Genomic DNA, 21,900 nt, shown 5'->3' with positions numbered 1-21,900 from the left:
CGGGGGTGGGGAGGATGCTTCAACCACTAAGCTTCATTACCCATAAGCAGTTGTGGTTTTTTTTAGAGTTTATTTTAAAGAGAGGGAGCATGCGTGCATAAGTTGGGGAGGGGCAGAGGGAGAAGCAGACTCCCCTCTGAGCAGGGAGTCCAATTGCAGGGGCTTGATCCTAGCATTCTGGGATCATAACCTGAGGCGAAGGCAGACACTTAACCAGCTGTGAGCCACCCAGGCCACCCCGCCCCATAAGCAGTTTAATGCTTAATTTATTCTGGCATCTCAGGCAACTAAAAAAGGTTAACGCCAATTAATGCATTCATAATTTTAGCTGACTGGTAATCTAAATGACCAATATTGTAGGCTGACCCTACATATCAACAGAGCAACCAGAGTCATGGTTTTTTTTTAAGATTTTTATTTATTTATTTATTTATTTGACAGACAGAGATCACAAGTAGGCAGAGAGGCAAGCAGAGAGAGGAAGAGAAGCAGGCTCCCTGCTGAGCAAAGACCCCCCTATGCAGGACTCAATCTCAGGACCCTGAGATCATGACCTGAGCTGAAAGTAGAGGCTTTAACCCACTGAGCCACCCAGACGCCCCAGAGTCGTGTTCTTGAGGAATAAATAAAATTATCTTTATTTTCCACAATAGCAAAAAGAGGTTAACTGTAAAATTCGGCTGCTAAACATACAGAAATTGTAGTCTGTCATTGCAAAAGAAAAAAAACTATTCACATAAAAGACAACTGATCTACTGCAGCAGCCTGTTACTCATGTACCTCAGGAGTGGGCAAATTTTATCTATAAAGTGCCAGATAGTAAATATCTTGGGCTGCGCAGGCCATATGGTCTCATGTATAACTACTCAACCTTACTTGTAAGCAAAAGCGCAAGATGATAAATAACTGAATGAGTGTGGTTGTGTCCCAATAAAACTATTTATGTGGACACCTGAGTGGCTCAACTGGTTAGCCCTCCAACTTGGTATCAGCTCAGGTCTTGATCTCACAGTCAGGAGTTCAAGCCCCTCCTTAGAGTTCCACGCTGGGTGTGGAGCCTACTTAAATTTAAATATATAAATATGTGTGTTTATATATATATATGTATATATACACACACACACACACACACACATACACATACACACACACACTTATGGACACTAAAGTTTTATTTCATGCAATTCTCACACGTCAGGAACTCATTCTTTGATTTCTTTCAATCACTTTTTTTCCTTGTTTAAAAAAATTATTTAGGGGTGCCTGGGTGGCTTAGGTAGTTAGGAATCTGCCTTTGGCTTGGGTCATGATCCCTGGGTTGGAGCCCAGTGCTGAGCCCCACATGGGCTCTCCATTCTTTGGGAGCCTGTTTCTCCCTTTCCCTCTGCCTGCTATTTCCACTGTTTATGCTCTCTTTCTCTGTCAAATAAACAATCCTTTTATAAAAAGTCTTTACTCAAATTCAATTTAGTTAACATAAAGTGCCTTATTAGTTTTGGGTAGGGATTTAGTAATTCATCAGTTAGACATAAAACCCAGAGCTCAATACTTCACTACTTCATGCACATCATCCAATTACTCCTCCCCTTTCTCCCCCCAAAGGATTCTGTTCCCTAGAGTTGAGGCTTTTAACTCTTAAAAGTTAAAAAAAAAAAAAAAGTTTGCCTCCCTGTTTTTATTTTTCCTTCCTTTCCCCTATATTCATGTTTTATTAAATTCCACATAAGTGAAATCCTATGGTATTTGTCTTGCACTTATTTCACTTGGCATGATAACCTCTAGATCCATCCGCATCACTGCAAATGGCAAGATTTTATTCTTTTGATGGCTCAGTAATACTCCATTTTACATATATACCACACCTCTGTGACCCACTCATCGAGCTGTTGATGGACATCTGGGCTTCATAGTTTGGCTATTATGGACATTGCTGCTATAAACACTGGGGTGCAGATGCCTCTTCAAATCATTATGTTTGTATCCTCTGGATAAATACAGATACAAATATTTAGATAAATACAATTGCTGGGTCTTAGGGTAGCTCTATTTTCAACTTTTTGAGGAACCTCCATATTGTCTTCTAAATTGGCTGCACTAGTTTGCATTCCCACCAACAGTGTAATGTTCCCTGACTTGTGAATTTGAGCCATTCTGACTGGTATGAGGTGGTACCTCATTGTGGTTTTGATCTGTATTTCCCTGATTTCCTCCAATCAATTAAAATGTGAACCACTCTTTGATCACAGATCCAACAAAATTTTGGTGGCAAATTTGGTCTGTAGCTAGAAAGTTTCTGGTCACTGCTGATGGCCACATATCTGAATTCCAATAAAGTTACCCAATACCCAACTGTCTCTAACCAACAGAAGCAATTTAGAAGCTTAGAAATTAATTTCAACATCTTTGTCCCGCTGGCAGTGGAAAGCGGTTGCTGTTCTGGAGGCTCTTTGGGTCCTTCAGCCCCTTGCTACACCTGAAAACCATCCATTTATGTGGTATTCCAAAACCCGAAAATTCAAGTCTTCAGGAAAAGTAATCTAAGTGGACAAGACATCAGCAAACCCTACAGAGCCCCCGGTCGTTGCAGGCACAGCCGTAGTAACACAGGGGTCTTAAGGAATCCACTGGTGAGGGCTCCAGTCCTAACACAGCGACTGCATCTAGTAGGGTACACATTCGTACCTTTGCCTCACTGGCATTCCTGCTACCGACCTGACTTCTCCCGTCACTGCAGAATCAGGACACGAAACACAGGCACTCGCACCCCGACTTAGGGCAAGACAACGCCCGCCGACGCTTCTGAGTCGCGGGCCGCTCAACAGGAGAACATCCGCAGCCTGACCGGAAAAGCCAACGGATTCTCGGCCTCCTTCCCAAGGCGCCAAAGGGCGCAAAAAACCTCCCGGGAATACTTAGGACATTCTCCTCACGGCAGGGGCAGGAGAGCAACACGAAAAGAGATAAGCAGAAAGCAGCTACGAAGGAAAACAGCGTACCTAATCACCCCCAAACTCAGAGAGCTCAGATAACCACTCGCCCGCCGATGAGGGTGTGACTACATCGCACCCGACGGACCGTTCGGAGTCTCGCGGCATCTCGCTGTTCTCAGACGCACTGATATGAGACATCTCGCGAGAGTTCCGTTGGTAGCGCCGAAGGGTCAGATGACCTCACGGCTCCGCCCCCGTTTTCCTTGCCCGCGGTCCCGCTTCACGCATGCGTGGGCGGCGCCGGCTGTGGCGAGTTGGAGTAGCGGCGAGCGAGCCCGCCTGGCGGGATGGTGCTGAACGGGGTGCGGGCGGTTTTCTTCGATTTGGACAACACGCTCATCGACACTGCCGGGGCCAGTAGAAAAGGCATGTTGGAGGTAACGTCCCAACTTCCCCGGTCCTTCTTTGGGCAGGGTCAGGGCGCCCAACCCATATCGCGCGCTTTCCTGTCCTCTTGGTGTCCTCCCACTCCCGACCTTCCCACTGCCGAGTCCATCGACACCGCGTCTGGGGCTGGGTCATCCCGGAGGCACTGGATTCTCGTCCTTTAAGACCCACCGCGTTCTGGAAGGAGCGGGAAAGAAGGACGAGTGGGCAGGGGGAACTGGTTGGGGAGGCTGCTTTCCCTCGCCCCCGGAGGCTTGGGTTACCTGCCTGGCTACGCCCAGATCTGGGAAGCTGGGTTCTGGAAGTTGTTTCCACCTGTGGCACCCGGAAAAGACGTCGTTAAAACTGCCACGGTGGCAGAGTTGCCCACAAACATAGACGGTCAACTGGCTTTTTGCCCGGACAGGTTCCGACCTGCTAGGCGAGCGTGGCGCCAGGCTCTCCGTGGTTGGCCTCATCACACTGCGTGGTCTTAGGCAGATCTTTGAGGAGACCCGGGAAGTTACACAACTGTCAGTGGCGAGCCTGGGCTTAATTGACTCCAGAAAATTTCTCCGCAGAAATTCACCTCCAGTCTCTCTGCTGTGGGTGTGACCCTTAGATTTCTGAGGTTACATTCACAGTCCGTGCTTGCACAGAGCACTCCTTTCATGAGGCATTACTCAGCAGCATCCTCTCCTTTCCGTACCCACAGATGCTGAATCAGACTTCTTGAAGCCCCACATCCACCCCTGCTTTCTTCTACCTGCAGGTCTAAGAAGAAAACCAAAGATTATCAGATGTGAAAACCCACTTTCCAAAAGCTAATCCTCCCAACCCTGAGAGTCCCAACCTCTTCGTGCTTCATTAGTTAGGTATTGACTCTCTGATTTTTTTTGTTTTTTTGTTTTTTTGTTTTTTTTGCCCCGAAGGTGGGCTAGACTGGGTGACCTCAAGACCGTGAGATCAAGACCAGACCCCAGAGTTTTGGCTTACCTGACCGGGCAGCATAGGTGTCCCAGGTTTTGACTCCCTCGTCTTCATCCTCTTTCTTGGTGCATTCCATTCCTGCATATTCAGGTTTGTCCCATGCTTCAAAAAATAAAAAAAGAAGCCTCTCTGGAACCCTTCATCCTTCGCTAGATGATATCTGTCTCCCTTGAGGGCTTTGGGGTTTTTTTTGTTGTTGTTAATTTAAGTTGAAGTTAGTTAGCATATAGTGTATTATTGGTTTCAGGGAATCATCAGTTGCATGTAATACCCACAGCTCATGACATCAGGCGCCCTCCTTCATGCCCATCACCCATTATATCATCCCCCACCCGCCTTCCCTCCAGCCACCTCAAGATTGTTCCTAGAGTTAAGAGGCTCTTACGGTTGCCTCCCTCTCCGTTTTTATCTTATTTTTCCTTCCCATCCCCTATGTTCATCTGTTTTGTTTCTTAAATTCCATGCATGAGTGAAATCATGTGGTATTTGTCTTTCTCTGACTTATTTCACTTAGCATAATACCGTCTAGTTCCATCCATGTTGTTGCAAATGTCAAGATTTCATTCTTTTTGGAGATACATACACACATACATACATACATACATATATATATATACCAGGTCTTCTTTATCCATTTATCCGTCGATGGACATCTGGGCTCTTTCCATAGTTTGCCTTTTATGGTCATTGCTGCTATAAACATTGGGGTGCAGGTGCCCCTTCCAATCATTATGTTTGTATCCTTTGGATAAATACTTAGGTACAATTGCTGGGTCATAGAATAGCTCCATTTTCAACTTTTTAAGGAACCTCTATACTGTTTTCCAAGAAGGCTATACCAGCTTGCATTCCTACCAACAGTGTAAGAGGGTTCCTCTTTCTTTGCATCATCACCAAGATCTGTCCTTTTCTGACTTGTTCATTTTAGCCATTCTGACTGGTGTGAAGTGGTACTTCATTGTGGTTTTGATTTGTAGCTCCCTGATCTTGAGTGATACTGATCATTTTTTCATGCATCTGTTAGCCTTTTTTTTTTTTTTTTTTTTTTGGAGAAAAGTCTGTTCATGTCTTCTGCCCATTTCTTGGCTAAATTATTTGGTTTTGGGTTGTTGAGTTTGATAAGTTCTTTACAGATTTTTGATAGTAGAACTTTATCTGATATTTATTTGCAAATATTTTTTCCCATTCTGTTGGTTGTCTTTTGGTTTTGTCCACTGTTTACTTTGCTCTGCAAAAACTTTTTATCTTGGGGTGCCTGGGTGGCTCAGTTGGCTAAACATCTGCCTTCAGTCATGGTCAGGTCATAATCCCAGGGTCCTGGGATCAAGCCCTGAATTGGGCTCCCTGCCCAGCAGAGAACCTCCTTCTCCTTCTCCCTCTGCTGCTCCCCCTGCTTGTGCTCTGTGTCTCTCTGTCAAATAAATAAAATTTAAAAAAAAAGAAAAGTTTTTCCTTGTCTGAGGAAAGCATCATCAGCAGGAGCTTTGAGTCAGTGCACTAAGTTTTACCTCTAGATTTACAGCCTACCTGCAGGTCCTGGGCCATAGTCGCAGCCTCTAGCCCAGCTGTCTCTGTTGCAGAGTGGCTGCCCCACAGCCCACATTCTTCTATCATGCCCATTTCTCCTGCCTTAAGGGGTTTTGTGCAATTCAAAAGTTTTTCCATAAACTGACCTTGTATTAGTAGAGCCTTTAGGAGATTCTCGTTAGACACCAAAGCTCTGAACAGTTTTTTTTCCCTCAATTCTAACCCAAAGATTTATGTTCTTAGTAATTTAATCAAATTTGTGGATGGCTTCTCCCCATTTCCTATTCGGTATTCTTAGTCCTAGGTTAGCTTTACATCTCAAACTGATATACATCAGTCCAATAAAATATGAAATAACCATGCTGAAAAACACAAACAAAAAATTTATCTTGATGAAGTCCCAATAGTTTATTTTTGCTTTTGTTTCCCTTGCGTCTATGGATGTGTCTAGCAAGAAGTCAAAGATGCTGAGGTCAAAGAGGTTGCTGCCTGTGTTCTCTAGTCTTTTGATGGTTTCCTGTCACACATTTAGGTCTTTAGTCTATTTTGAATTTATTTTTGTATGTGGTGTAAGAAAGTGGTCCAGTTTCATTCTGCATGTGGCTGTCCAATTTTCCCAACACCATTTGTTGAAGAGACTATCTTTTTTCCATTGGATATTCTTCCCTGCTTTGTGGAAGATTAATTGACCAGAGAATTGAGTATGTGTTTCTGGATCCTCTGTTCTGTTCCATTTATCTGTGTGTCTGATTTTGTGTTGACAGCAATGTTTTTTGAAAGAAATCTATATACATTATTTCTATGTCTCCACCTTTATTTATTCCTTAATCCCTTGACATATAGCCTCTCTCTGTGCTACTTAATGAAATGGGCTTGCCCAGTCATTACACACTTTTCAAATTGCCAAAATCAATGGACATTTTAAGTCTGTATTAATGGCTTTGCTAAGGCATTCCATACTATTGACTGTCCCCTTCCCCTTGACCTTGACCTCATGGGCACCACCCTGTACTGTATTGCCTCCAGTTTCTTCAGATGCCTTGTGTGTTCTTGGCAGGCCAAGCCCAATATGTTGCAAATAAATCCTTGGTTTAGGCCAAATCATGCTATAGCCTAGAGTTCATGTGTTAAAATCAGGCATTTGAGTTTGAATCACAGCTCTCCAATACCTAGCTGAAAATGCCTGAACAAGTTCCCTAACCATTCTAAATCTTAAATTCTTATTTAAAAATGTGAATGGTGATATTAGTCCTCAGTGTCCTTATCAGGTTTAATTGAATGCATGGTAAGAGTAGCATCCAAGTGTACACTTGTTAAGTTGTACCATCTACCGTGTCCACCCAGTCTGTCCCCTTCCTGCATATCCACCCCCCACTGCCCTTATCTTGCTTAAAGGTGGACTTGTCTGTCACCTAGCTATTGCTGTGGTGGTATCTCCAAGCTTACTGTGTCCAATTTATCCTCCACAGTCCTACCAGAGTGAAATTTCTGAAAAGAAGTCAGATTGTATTTCTCCCTAGGGGTGTATACCAAACTCTCTTATACCAACACTGTATTTTGTTCAAGATATTTTATAATGTACTTATCAAAGGAGATTACAATTAGTTTTTGCAACTCAGATGCCTGCAACTTAATAGCTTCTTAAGAGAAAACAAACTGTCTTGGTCATATTCATTTGATACATGGTAAATATTTAATGAATAATGAATGGATGGGTGGATAAAATTCCGGATCTACAGACTTGGTTCTCTTGTTACCTCCCTTACAAACATCCTATTAAACAAACAGAATTGAGTTGTGTGCTTTTGACTATACAAGGAGTGCCTTTTTTTTTTTTTTTAAGATTTTATTTATTTGACAGATCACAAGTAGACAAGAGAGGCAGGCAGAGAGAGAGGGTGAAGCAGGCTCCCTGCTGAGCAGAGAGCCTGATGTGGGGCTCGATCCCAGGACCCTGGGATCCTGACCTGAGCTGAAGGCAGAGGCTTAGCCCACTGAGCCACCCAGGTGCTCCTATACAAGGAGTGCTTTATCACATTAGAATACAGCACCCTCTGAGGCACCTGGGTGGCTCAATCAGTTAAGTGTTTGCCTTCAGCTCAGGTCATAATCTCGGGATCCTAGGGCTGAGCCTTGCATCAGCCGCCGTGCTTCAGTGAGGAGCCTGCTTCTCCCTCTGCACCTCCCCCTGCTCATATTTTCTCTCTTTCTCTCTCCAAATAAACTATTAAAATCTAAAAGAAAAAAAAAAAGAATACAACACTGTCCATAACTGTTAACCAATTCAAAAGTAACATACCAAAGGGAGGAAAGATCTAGTCATTGCCTTGTGCTTGGGGAGAAGGAGCCATATACTAACTCTATATATCTGTTTCATTTTTTTTCATCTTCTGGAAAAGTTATTTCGGTCTACCTTCTTCAGGCCTTTCTTTCAGAGTCACTACCTAAGAGGAAGCTGTCTGCAGAAATTTGGGGTTTCTCAGTGAACAGAGCAGAAACTATATCTGCATTTGTGAGTTTACTTTCTAGTGTTGGTTGGCCATGAACATAATACATCAAATGTATATTTATTTATAAGTATGTTTGGAAAAGTGGAGAGGAGAATGAATTGCAGTTTTAAATAGGTTGATTAGGAAGTCACATAGAGTAAATGATGTTTGAAGAAAGACTTGGACTAAAAAATAACATAAGAGCTGCTTGAATTGTTAGGCTGTATGTAGGCAGTCATATTCTGTGAGAATGTATTTTTTTAAGCTTTTATTTTTCATTTATTTTAGAGAGAGTGAGTGCAAGCACAGGAAGGGGCAGAGGGAGAGAGAGAATCACAAACAGACCCCACATTGAGCATGGAGCCTGACATGAGGCTCTGTCCCAGGACCCCAAGATCACAACCTGAGCTGAAATCAAGAGTCATGATGCCCAGCAACTGAGCCATCCAGGTGTCTCCATGAGCACGTATTTTTAACTCAGTTTTATTTGGAATTCAGCTACTTCATATCATATCATAGTGTTATAATATTACATAGTTCCCACACTAACCCTGAAAAAGTATTTAAATCACAATTAGCTAAAAACTAGAACTGATGATAGTAACTTTAATTCTGGGTCCAGACAGCAGGTTAGAAGGATACAGTTTCCTTTCTGTATGGGTTAAGCTGAGACCTAAATAGAGTTTTGAAGTAGAAACTTGAGTTTAGGGGCGCCTGGGTGGCTCAGTGGGTTAAGCCGCTGCCTTCGGCTCAGGTCATGATCTCAGGGTCCTGGGATTGAGTCCCACATTGGGCTCTCTGCTCAGCAGGGAGCCTGCTTCCCTCTCTCTCTCTCTCTCTCTCTCTGCCTGCCTCTCCATCTACTTGTGATCTCTCTCTGTCAAATAAATAAATAAAATCTTAAAAAAAAAAAAAAGAAACTTGAGTTTATCTTATCTACAAATTGATTTCCCTCCCCCCCCCTTCACTGTCCTAGGGCCCTTTTCTTTAGGCCTTTAGGTACCTCATGGGCTTAATTGTGGTCAGAATCCTTTTCAAGCCTGCCTTACCACTTGCACAAAATATCTTCAGACCACCAAGTTAGAGATCATTGTCCCCCACCCCCAATTCTACGAAAATTCCTGTTTTCTCAGTACAGGGGTTAGGATTGTTTATACTAGTAATAATATGAACTAATTTAAGTTAGGTGTTTTTTGTTTTTACTGAAGTATAGCTGATACACAATGTTACATTAGTTTCAGGTGTACAACAGTGATTCAGTAGGTGTTATTTCTGTTTTAATAATATGTAAATGGCTGATAAGCTTTTTCCCCAAATATGTTAATATTAAAATGCTACTTGGGGGCACCAGAGTGGCCCAGTCGTTAAACGTCTGCCTTCAGCTCAGATCATGATCCCAGGGTCCTGGGATCGAGCCCCACATTGGGCTCCCTGCTCAGCTGGGAGCCTGCTTGTCCTTCTCCCTCTACTGTTCTCCCTGCTTGTGTGCTTGTTTTCTCTCTGTCAAATAAATAAAATCTTTCTTTAAAAATGCTGCTTGTGATCCCAAATGAATCTATAATTAGATGCTGTGTGAAAAAATGAGAAAGTTAATTCAGAGGATATAATGAGAAGGAATTTCAAAACTTGAAAGTCGTATGCTATACCTTTACAAGACTTTCCCTTTAAGGTGAGCTAATTCTGTTTTTTTTTCAGAGCCCTAAGAACATGCGAAATGAATTGCCAGTTGCAGTAACAGAAAATTGGACATTTATTGAGAGCTCCTTGCTTGCTAACTATGAGCCAGCTCCTATTTAAGCTTAAGCACTATGGATTTCTAGAGGCCTGTGTTCTTCTGTTGTGTAGCAATAGGTTTGCTAAAACTTTAGGATGACCTTCCATCATAGCTCAAGAGTAATTCAACTGACATTGTTAGAAAAGATGATGACATTAGCACAGAGGCTGTAAAAGCTCAGTTTGTTAATTTAAATTGGCCTCCCCCTAAAATTCTTAGGAATGATATCTTTTCCTTGAAGTAATAAGACTTTTCTTAATTATTACATTTTTTGAAGAGCACAAATAGCCTGAACAACATTTACTTTTGATGTGATTCTTATACTTTGAAGGAAGAAAAATGTGTCTGTTAATTTCTTTCCCCTTTTCAGTATCTGGTATGAGTAGCATACTACTTGTTCCCTGTATACTTTAGGGCAACACTTTTTAATTTACTTGACCTCTTTGCTCCAACAGCAGACAGTTTTTAGTCTCAACTGTGTACATTACACTCATCATCCCAAGATCCAAATTTGTCTTGGTATTGTCAACTTTCTCCAGATGTCCCTAAGGTAGGGACTTAAAATTCAGGTAGTCCATTTGGGAGGTGGTCCTTACAAGTGCTGTAAAAGAGTGGTGGGATCATACAAGGAAGAGAGGGAGTCTAATAAATGAGTTAAGTTACTAGTGTGAACAGTTGAGGAGCTCTGGGAGACAGCATACAGAGCATGCTTCAGTTGTCCCTCCCAAGGGAAAAGAAAGCTGGGATATTAATCTACCAATTTCTGCTCCTCATTAGTTGAGGCCTGCTTCCAGGGTAAAATTTCAGCCCCAGCTTGTGTGCGTGGCTGCTCCTGTGGTCAAATAAAACCCTTAGTTACTTACAGTATGAAGCCCAATTGGCATTACAGTATTACTTATGGTATAAAGCCATTAACATGTATGGGAACAGTATGTGCCAAGGGGACTTGGGTAGCATCTATAGAAGGCTTAGATTGAAGGCCTTTTACTAACCAGTTGCAAACAGACTCTCCAGCCTGATCTTTTAGGATTTCCCCCTCACATGCCTTCCATTTCAGTCTGAAATCGGCTTCTCACCTTTCCCAGTTCTCAAAATTCCAAGCTCTGTATCTTTGTTCTTGTTATTCCTTCTGTCTAGAATTATTTCATTCTCTTCCTATGCCTACCCTACAGACTTGGTAACACCTTAGTTTAAATGTTACTTTGGCTATGAAGTCATATCCAATAACCCTGTGGAGTGACTTGTTCTTACACTTTATTTCCACTGTCATGAATGACTTGTTCTTACATTTTATTTCCACTATTGTTTACATGACTGTTACAGCAGTCGACCCAGCATTTATAGTGGTTGCATCCCTGTTTATTTACCCCAGCAGATAATGTCATGAGGGCAACGGACCCAGTCTCCACTGCCTAAGCACATGTGCTTTGGAAGTAGGCAAGTGTGGATTTAAATCCCAGTTTAGGCAAATTATTTAACAGTTCTGAATTTCCATTTCCTTATCTCAAAAAGGGGAGTCCCTTGCAGAGTTGTAGAGAAGTTAGAAATAATATATGTGAGCATTAGGCACTATACTTGCCACATTAGGGTCTCAGTAAATATTAAGAGAGGCCAAATGGAAAAGAAGATAATAAAAGCCAAGATAAAAAGTTGGGGAACACGAGAGGGAGCATGTAATTCTGATGACAGAGTCAGAACCAGTGTAACAGAGGGTGACTCAGAACTCTAGGTTTGGAAGAAGAACTGCGTCATTAAATTGCTGAAATCACAGCAGGTTCTTCATTCTATTAGAATTGAATACATGTTTTTAAAAGTGCCCTATATAATAGGTCCCATTTTATATGGTGGTCAGTTTAGGCCTTCAAAACATAAAATGGATGTAGGTAAAGGATTGGATGAACCAATGTTATTTCTGGGAAGAGTCTATATAATGGTTGTGGTGAAATTAAAACGTTTTACTAAATTTATTTATTTATTTTAAAGATTTTATTTATTTATTTGACAGAGAGAAATCACAAGTAGATGGAGAGGCAGGCAGAGAGAGAGAGAGGGAAGCAGGCTCCCTGCTGAGCAGAGAGCCCGATGCGGGACTCGATCCCAGGACCCTGAGATCATGACCTGAGCCGAAGGCTGCGGCTTAACCCACTGAGCCACCCAGGCGCCCCAAAACGTTTTACTAAATTTAAACCAAATTTTATTTCCATTTCTTCATAACCAGGGTGGAAGGTGGCAGACTGCCAAATAAAGGGTTTTTATGACCTATAGCTGAAGATACTTAGAGTAGAAATTGGTCAAAAAATATGAATGAGTTGTGTGGAGAGATTGGGAGATCTTTCCTCTGATATTCTTTGAAAATGAGACCAATTCCCACCATAAATGGTGTAATAGTAGAGCTGCCTTAAGGCAGGCATGTGGAGTTGGAATTTCTACCCAGGGATTATAGGTACATGGTTTCTCAGGGTATGACTATAAAAGACCTGAAATGTGTTAATGGAGTTGTTCTTCTTTTTTTAGGTGATAAAGCTCTTACAATCAAAATACCATTACAAAGAAGAGGCTGAAACCATTTGTGACAAGGTTCAAGTTAAACTTAGCAAGGAATGTTTTCATCCTTCCAGTACATGCATTACTGACCTAAGGACTTTACACTGGGAAGAAGCAATCCAGGAAACGAAGGGTGGTGCGGCCAATAGGAAATTGGCTGAAGAATGTTATTTCCTGTGGAAATCTACACGTTTACAGCATATGATACTAGCAGAAGATGTCAAAGCCATGCTTACTGAACTTCGAAAGGAGGTGCGCCTACTTTTATTAACAAATGGAGACCAACAGACCCAGAGGGAGAAGATTGAGGCTTGCGCCTGCCAGTCCTATTTTGACGCTATCGTTGTAGGTGGGGAACAGAAAGAAGAGAAACCAGCACCTTCCATATTTTATTACTGCTGTAATCTCCTCGGAGTACAGCCTGGGGACTGTGTGATGGTTGGTGACACACTAGAAACCGATATACAAGGAGGCCTTAATGCAGGGCTGAAAGCAACAGTCTGGATAAATAAAAATGGAATAATGCCACTGAAGTCATCCCCCATGCCACATTATATAGTTTCTTCTGTGCTGGAGTTACCTGCTCTCTTACAAAGTATAGATTGTACAGTCAGTATGTCAGCTTAAAGCACATAAAAGGGCATGATTATGTATTTTAGGGTCAAATTACAGGTTCTGAACTAAGAAAAGTTAAGGCATTCCACTTAAGACCCATTTCTAAGAATATTTTTACTTATGACTTAATAACCAACCACTGACTGGTATTTATATCTGGAAGTCCAGAGTACATTAGTTAATACAAGTTAACTTTAAATAGTGTAATCCAGAAAACTTGAGGAAATATGTTATTTGTTAATCTGTGCTTGAGGTTTTTAAAAAATTATTTTATTAATCTTGTGGCATCTTGGATCTATGAAGATACTAAGCAAGATAGCTTGTATTTGTATGCACAAATACAGGTTTTTATGTTGTCTTAAAAATAGATATTTTTTTAAATAGATAATCTAAAACATATATAATAGAGATTTATCAGAATTAGATCTGATTAATAGGAAATAAGTGCTAAGTCACATGCCAATTAAGGCATTCCATAATGAAATTATTTTGCATATTTTTTAAAATATATATATACCATATTTTTGCCTACTTGGAATATATACATTCTTTTATGAATCCAGCTTTTCTTCATGACCTTTTTTGGGGGGCTGTGGGTAATTTTCCTATGGTGTATACATGACAAAGAGATTTTTCCACTAAAAAAGCTGTTAAAGTCATGTGGTGCTCCTTTTCCATGACATTTTCACATAGTGAAAAGTGCACAAGAGTGCACTTGTAGGTTCTTACTAGTCTTTCCCTCTTAAAGAAGTATTTTTATAATCTTTTCCCACATACACATTATGGTTCAGGGGACTGAACTCTGGCTGGCATAAGTATAAGTCACATGGCAACAAAAGTCATTTTCCTTCTGTGGATACCTCAGAGGTGCAACCTAACCATGTAGCACTCCCATAAATTCTGTCTTAACTGAACAGTTTCACCCATACAATGAAAGCTAATTAAAAATTATGTTTTGCTATGAAATAATTTCAGGGTGCCATTCTAATATAATTTAAATGGCCCTTGGTGTTAACCATCTGCCTTACGTCCCGTTTTTCAAATTTTAGGAAGGATAGCCTCTCACAATTTCTATATCCAACACAGTGTTTGTTCACTTTGAGCTTATTAATTAATGACTAAGGCATCTTGCAACTAGAAAACTTTTTCTAGGCCATGAAGCTAGACAGTGTCGTGTGTTCACCAACTTGGAATAAAATGGCTAATTAAAGAAAAAATAAAATGTGATTTGGGTTGGTTTTGGGCAGGTTTATTCTTTTTAACTTTTGTATAAGAAGCTATAAATGTAAAATATTAGACTGTTAGAATATGTATAGCTATGACTCCTTTAAATATCCTATGATTATGATACTTAGATTCTGGGGTATGCCTGTCCTTAACTTACTTCTTTAACTCCTGCCTATTGCCAAGAACAAGATTCTCTGCTTTTGTGCAAATGTCCTGTTGTAATTACTTTTCACTCTTAATTTTTAAAACTGTGACTGTACCCTTGACAGTCCTAGGGTGTTGTTGCTATGAAGCTAAACTTGTGAACAGGGTATGTTTGTGTATAGTTCCAGGCATGGCACTCTTGTGGCCTTGATTATATTTTAGCTATTTAAAAATTATTAAATTGGAAGATCTAGGCAGAAAAGTAACTACATGTGTGGTTTCTCTAATAGATTGGTGTGTGATGCTGAGGGTTTGTCCTTTTAGCTATCCCACAGGGTGGATGTAGGCAGTGTCACATTGACTCTCCTAACTGGAGAAGGTTCATTGCTTCTAGATCATAGTGACACATCTCTGCAAGATAGTTCCTAGAATGTCAAATGAGCAGTTCTTCAGCCAAAGTTGGAGGGGGGATATAAATTGTTTCCTTCTCCTCCTGGTTTACATTCAGTACATGCAGTAATGCAATATTGCATTCCATTTGCACCTTTCCTTGGAGAAAAACTTAGTGGTCTTCTACGTTCCAAGTGAAATGTTACAGAAGATAGTAAGAAATCTTGAAATAGACCTATGATTTTATTAATAATGTTTTTAGAATATAATACTCCTCAAGATTAAAAAAATGATGTAGTGAGTGTCTTATCATCTTAATTTTTTTCAGCTTTCCGTGTGCTCTACAAAGCGCTAAATTCTCAATTGTCCAGGGGCTCTCCCAAGCACCAGCTATAGAGGAAGGCCTAGAGTAGACACATAGGAACATTGCACCTGGAATACTAACACAAAAGTGAACGTGTTATTATTCCATATACACATGTAAGCCATTGGGGCACAAACATGTTAGCTCTGATAGTGACCAGGACCCAGTGGATGTTCAGTAAGTATTATAGGAAAGGGTTTTTATAGTTACAAAGGTACTTGGTTTAGTACTTTCAGGCTTCTTTGTAACCTACAATAAGAAACAGTTTCCATCACCACCAGTGAAACACATATATTAATAGTGAATACTGGGGGCACCTCGGTGGCTCAGGCAGTTAAGTGTTTGCCTTTGGCTCAGGTCATGATCCCAGGGTCCTGGGATGGAGTCCTACATTGGGCTTCCTGCTTAGTGGGGAGTCTACTTCTGCCACTGCCCCTCCCCCTGTTCGTGCATGAACACACTCGCTCGCTCTCTCAAATCTGCTTATAGTGAAAATATTAGTTACTATATATTAAATACAGTTTTACATACTTAAAACTGAGGCAAGTTTTTTAAAACTGCTTGCCATACATGATGAGTTTTTTCACTCCATATTTTTAAATTAGGGAATATATTCACCTTTGGACAATTACCATTTGTGGTACACAAGTCAAAAGAATGAAAAGGTGAACTGCAAAGTCTCATCTCTTTCCCAGAGGTCCACCACTCATATAGTCCACTGCTGTGAGCAACTTCCTGTGTATCTGCTTATATAGGTACATAGGACTATACAGAATTTCTCTAATTTAGGCAGGTTTTTTATTTCTGCTTTTCAGTTTTAGGGGGGAAAAATGCTCTTTCTAAGATAGTGACTGAAAAAGAAAGTCCTAAAACTTCTGTTTAAGTCTTTCATGTTTGGAACATATACCTTTATGGTCTACCATCCACTGTCAGTCTTATTAACATCAGCAATAGAAGTGATGGTTCCATTGTCACTCACTTTGAGGGGGGAAGGTCAGCACTGTTGTGGAGCCCTTGCCCTGCTCCACTCTGATGAGTTTCCTTCAACTTGCTGCATATTGCCATCCTCATGACTCCCTTTGCCTCTTACATTCGATTTCCTGGTTTTGTCCTGCATGTTTCTATGTTTCATTTGTTCCCTGTTTTTGGTGACATGCCTCCTTGAGTAGGTTTTTTAAATGTGTGAGAGGTCCAGTGTTTAAGATCGTAAGTGCTGAAAATGCCTTTACTCTTCTCCCATAAGTGATAGTTAACAGCATGCATTTGGATATCATTTTCATTTGGAATTTCAAAAGCATTGCTCTGTGGTCTTCTAGTAGCCGTACTTATGTGACCAGTTTTGTTGTTGTTGTTGTTTTGTTTTGTTTTTATGGACCTCCTCTATGGACCTTCTGCTTTGTTTAAATCTTTTCTTTCCTATTTTTCTGTCTGTTACTTTGTTCCACTTCGGGGGAGACTCCTTCATCTACATCTTGTAGTCCTATTGATTTTTTCCCCAGCTAATCGTATTTTTTTAATTTCCAAGAACTTTGTTTTGTTTTCTAAATGTTCCTTTTTAGTAACATTGTTTTTGTTTTGAGTGGAATATTGTCTCTTAGAAAATTGTGAAGTTTTTAAAGAATCCACAGAATCCACTATTTCTTCCAAGCTGCTCTAATCCATTTATTTGAATCTATTGGTTCACATTAAAGGCTTTCCTCACATTCCCAGAAATTCTTGGTATTCATGAATAAAAGAGGAGAGATGAAGATGCTGACTGGAATCTCTGTCAAGTGGGGGGCTTGTCAACTTGGAGGCCCCTTTACTGTAGGGTATCTGGATAGGCTGTTCATTGGAGAAGCCCTGAGATCACGGTTTTAAGCTCTTTGCTTTTGGTTGGTCTGATTTCCTAGAGCATTTCTCAGCCTCCTAACTGAAGGGTAGAGGTCTGATGTCAGCACCTAGGAACTGAGTGGGAAAGAGGTGCAGAAGGAGGTATTTCTATGGTAACTTAATATCTTTTTTTTGGTTGTAATTGAGCCCAATTACATGTGATATCTCCCAGTTTAGATATTCTCTGTCTTACTCGCAGAGTAGCATCCCAACTTCTGTTAGGACTTTATGGTGGGGTGGGGGCAGGGATTGTCTATTGAACACCTTTCACCCATCCTCCCTTAATTCAACTCCCCATCACCCTTTTCCTTCAGGCCTGAGGTATCTGGTAGTGTTGGTGCCTAAATTTTTGGAGGAAACTACTATGTACCTCATGGTTTCTCAGCTCTTCCCACTGTTGGTTCTGACTCAGCTTTCCTTGGTCTGCTAAATTATTTGCCACTTGTCCACATGTCTCCAGCTTTCAAAATTTTGTTGATGCCTGTTTTTCAAGGGGGTAAGGGGTATGTATGTACAGATCCCTTTACTATGATTTAGTTGAGTTTGGGGTAGAAACAATATTAGATGTGTATAGTGATACAGAAGATGTTTTCTATTTCATGTTTAATGTAGGTCAAGACCACAAAACCAGTCCTGTGCCCCATAGTCATTACCCACAGCTTAAGAAATGCTGTCCATTTGAGGTGGAGATTTACAGTATGCCTAATTATTTACATAAGCTCAATAAGAATAGTGAGTGTGATCATATAGACCTTTTAGAATCTGCTTTGCTGGAACTTTTTATAAGGATTTTCTAGGTTGAACTTTTAGTATCCTCTCCTGGCCAGAAGCCAAGCCATGTACTTGCCATCAGACATGCCTGCAATACCAGTTGACTTGGGTGAATTCTTCTTTCTGAGGCTTTGCACCTACCAAGGAGTGACATTCTTTACTCACCTGGTGAGGCTGCTGGGAATTCTGTAAGCAAGGTATCAGGCCAACAGTTCCAAAGGGTTTTACGGCTCCAGGTTTCATAAAGTCAACCTTAGTTCCTTTAAACTGTCTGGTCATATCTAAGTCTTTTCAAATATGACATTCCAGTCAAAGCCTTGGTAAAATAACCAGTTTCCAATAGTGTCCTGTTACAAGGAGAACAGATTCTTACTGAACTTATGCAAATGACTGATTGCCATGGAAGAAAGAATACTTACTGAGCCCTTTTGGTTTCAGAGGGTTCAGATAGAAAAGTTGAATGCCTTGATTCATTTGCAAATAAATATTTTTCCATTTCTGTAAGTCACAGATATCTTAAGGAAAAAAGTTTTCTTGGTCTGGAAGAACAAATATTAGAGAACCAGCAATTTTTAAAATAACTGATACAACACTATAATCTTTTAGTTCATTTAGTCCCATATTACTTTCCATATTGCTAATTCTGGTTTAGTCCGAATGCAGCTTTTACTTCTGGAAATTCTTACCCGTTTCCGTTCCAGGATTTTAATATATTAAAGACCTGTATTTGTCCTGAAAGTCTCCCATATGAAGTTCTTTTAAGGCAGAATTCATCTTACAAGAGAATTAAAACAATTACAAATGACAAAAACTCAGAATAGATATGGCTAAATTACCAGGTGATGACCTTATCAAAACATTAAAAGTTTAGGAAATGCATAGAATCTCTAGAATAGTTACAACACTTACCCAAATGTAACCCAAGTTTTATTATTGGTTTAAATCTTGTCAACAATTGCTAAAACCTTAGAAAGTTTTAAAACATATGCTAAATATAATTAGGGATGCTAAATACCTGATAAAACATAGGAACTGAATTTTCTGGGCAGGCAAAGAGAAAACCATTTACATTTCAATTAACTGAAGAAAACTTTGCCCTTTTAAACAGAGAGAAAACCAGCTTTTCTATACCAGTGTCTTTCCCTTTTTTATTTTTAAGCATGCAGTCTTAAGATATGAGTTTTCTGGGTTTCCCTCCCACTGTGAATGATGTCGCAGACAAAGGGAAGGGGTCTTTCAGATGCTGTCCTGCTCTCATCCCTCGTGGGAACTTAGGAGCATCTTAGCTAAGGTCTGTCTGTATAAACCCCAGACCAGGCTACTCTGTGGAGTACATAACTATACATGGAGTACATGGAGTATGTGGAGTACATGGAGTACGTGGAGTACATGACCCCTGAGACTCAGGGTGCAGCCCACTCAGACTCCGTAGCCGAAGCAGTGGAGCCATACAGACACATTCATACAGTCAGGCACTCCAGATTCAAACAGGTTGGACACCCCATCTTTGGGTATCCCTGGCTAATGGGAGGTGGTCAGTCTCCCCTTTCATTCTTTACAAATAAGAGATAAGAGTGAGTTTCTATGGTTACAGGCAATGGAGGATGGTAAGAGGGTGTTTTCACAGTCCCTCAAGGTTGGGCTCCTTTCTTAATCTCTCAAGGCCAAATGAGCCTTTCACTTGGAAGTATAATCTATGTGGAGGCATGTCAGAAGAGTGCTAAATCACCTTGGAGGCTGTTTTCTTTCTTTTTTTTTTTTTTTTTTTTTTTCTTATTTAAAAAGGATTAGGCATCCGGTCTTTTCTCCTTTTTTTTTTTTTTTTTTTTTTGGTCCATCCTGACCATTCCTAATTTTTTTTTTTTTTTCTGAAGATTTCCCTTCACAAACCTTCTATAACTTTCCTTTGCATTTAGGTTTTGTCCCAAGCCATTTTCTTTTAAACCACCATCTCATTTAGGACAAAATTACCTTTTTTACTTTCAACAAAATGTACTCCTATTTCTTAAATCTTTCTTACATATTATCTACTTTCCTACATACAGAGTTGTTTCCCTTATTTCCATCAGTCTTAGTTACACTTAGCAGAATTTTGTACTCTTAGAAACATCTTAATCAGTTATTAACCAATTGTGAACTGTTAAAACAGAATTCTTCAGATGGCAAATTTATGAATCAGTTAAGCACAAAACATGTTTACCAACAGATTTCAAAAGCATAAACCTAATTCCAGCAACCAGCACTCTAGCATTTTATCCCATTTGGTTTAAAGTTTCAGGTTAGCAAAGACTTTGAAAGCTATCTCAGTAATTACCCATTTAAATATTGAGACAGACAGCCATCAGTTTAGTCATTTCTTTGCTAACAGATTTTAACAGAAATAACGAGCTTATTTGATCTTAAGTAATCACACTTATTTGATCTGAAGCTTCACATTTACTGCTGATAACTTAAAAGATATGTATATCTTAAACCAACAAACTTAACTTAGTTCAAATACTGATTTACGTTCCACCTGGGTTCACTCCACTTTGAATGTTTACCTGATACACTGGTGGGAAGAGCTGGAGTGGGGGGTGTTAGGTACAGAGGCTGCTCTTCTTGCTCCTTGACAGTGAAAAGAGAAGGAGCCATGGTGCAAGATCAAGAGGCTAGTCATGCAAGCTGCACGCACACTGGTGCAGAAACATGAGAAGTGGGAGACAGAAGAAACAAATTGCCACCAGAAGGCAGAGAAAGCATTCCCAGTTTTAGAGCTTATCAACTCCAGCAGAGGAGCAGACATCATGCTTTTCCACCAACAAGGGGGAGGGCGCTAGGCAGTCCACATCGGGCCAGAGAGAGTAAGGAACTTCCCCAAAACAAAGTTTCAGCATCTGCTTGGCAATATTCCTTAAAGTCTCTGTCTCGAGTTAAACCAACCCCAGTTGGCTCCAGTTATAGCCCTTAACACATGAAATGAGTGAGGGAGAAGCCCCACATCTATGAGGAGGAACAGAGAGATGAAAATCAGAGTCCCCTTACTCTGCTTGCCCCATTCCTTCAAACACAACAAACAACAAACAACAAAAAGACAACCGCAAACCCAGTGGTCCTCATCCAGAGCCTGCCGCGCGTGGGGGTTTTTCCAGCCCCCTACAAATACTTGCCAAGAGGAGCCACAGACCAGAACCATACCAAGCGGCCCTCACCCGCTGGTGGGGGTTACCCGGCCCCCTACAACCAGCCCCAGCGGCCTTTCTTCGACCAGATGTTAAGCCCAAAGATGTGCAAGATATAATCCCAACTTAAAAATGTAACCTGCCACTGTAGGGAATTTTTTCGGTTCCCTACGTGCATCCGTAGACCCAGCGGTTGCTGGGAATTTTCTTGGTCCCCTAGACATGCTCGCTGATACACGCTCGCTGGTGGGGATTGTCTTGGTCCCCTAGAGGCACTCGCTGGTGGGGATTTACCTGGTCCCCTAGATGCACCCAATGTTGGGGATTTTCTTGGTCCCCTGATTGCCTGGGAGGGCTCGTATCCCCTGGCAATCACCCCCCTTAGGGATCAGGCATCCCCGCATCCATTCCAGCCCTGGGAGCTATGCTGCATCCAGGTTCTCCCTGGTGGGCTTTACTACCCTGGAGCTCCGCAGACAGACAGACAGACAGACAAACAGACAGATAGGATCTCAAGGGGTCTTGAGATCATACCTCCGGAAGCTTTCTGATGCTGGCTCAGTCCTCGCCGTTTTATCCCGAGATGAGCCCCCACTGAAAGGGTCCATGGACAAAAGGATGAGACTGATAAAAAGCGAAGGTCAAGCAAAGCTTTCTTTTGCACCAAGCATCAAGA

General features: G+C 41.0%; 1 protein-coding gene and 1 long non-coding RNA gene across 2 annotated transcripts in view; one reads left to right on the top strand and one right to left on the bottom strand.

The window, feature by feature from the left end:
• The window catches only part of LOC309871356, a 359,459-nt gene extending 340,817 nt beyond the window's left edge, over positions 1 to 18,642 (bottom strand). Inside the window, exon 1 of the long non-coding RNA XR_014315232.1 lies at positions 18,229 to 18,642. This is a non-coding gene — a long non-coding RNA (uncharacterized lncRNA). The remainder of the gene's footprint in view (positions 1 to 18,228) is intronic.
• Positions 3,158 to 14,932, top strand: NANP (N-acetylneuraminic acid phosphatase). Its single transcript, XM_082744305.1, has 2 exons — positions 3,158 to 3,367; positions 12,651 to 14,932. The coding sequence occupies exons 1-2, from the start codon at positions 3,278 to 3,280 to the stop codon at positions 13,305 to 13,307; spliced, it is 747 nt and encodes a 248-aa protein (XP_082600431.1). The 5' UTR covers positions 3,158 to 3,277; the 3' UTR covers positions 13,308 to 14,932.
• Positions 18,643 to 21,900: the final 3,258 nt, after the last annotated feature.

The sequence above is a fragment of the Mustela nivalis genome, assembly GCF_964662115.1.
Source record: "Mustela nivalis genome assembly, chromosome: 8".
Classification (NCBI taxonomy): Eukaryota; Metazoa; Chordata; class Mammalia; order Carnivora; family Mustelidae; genus Mustela; species Mustela nivalis.
This window is presented reverse-complemented; position numbering and strand designations above follow the sequence as displayed.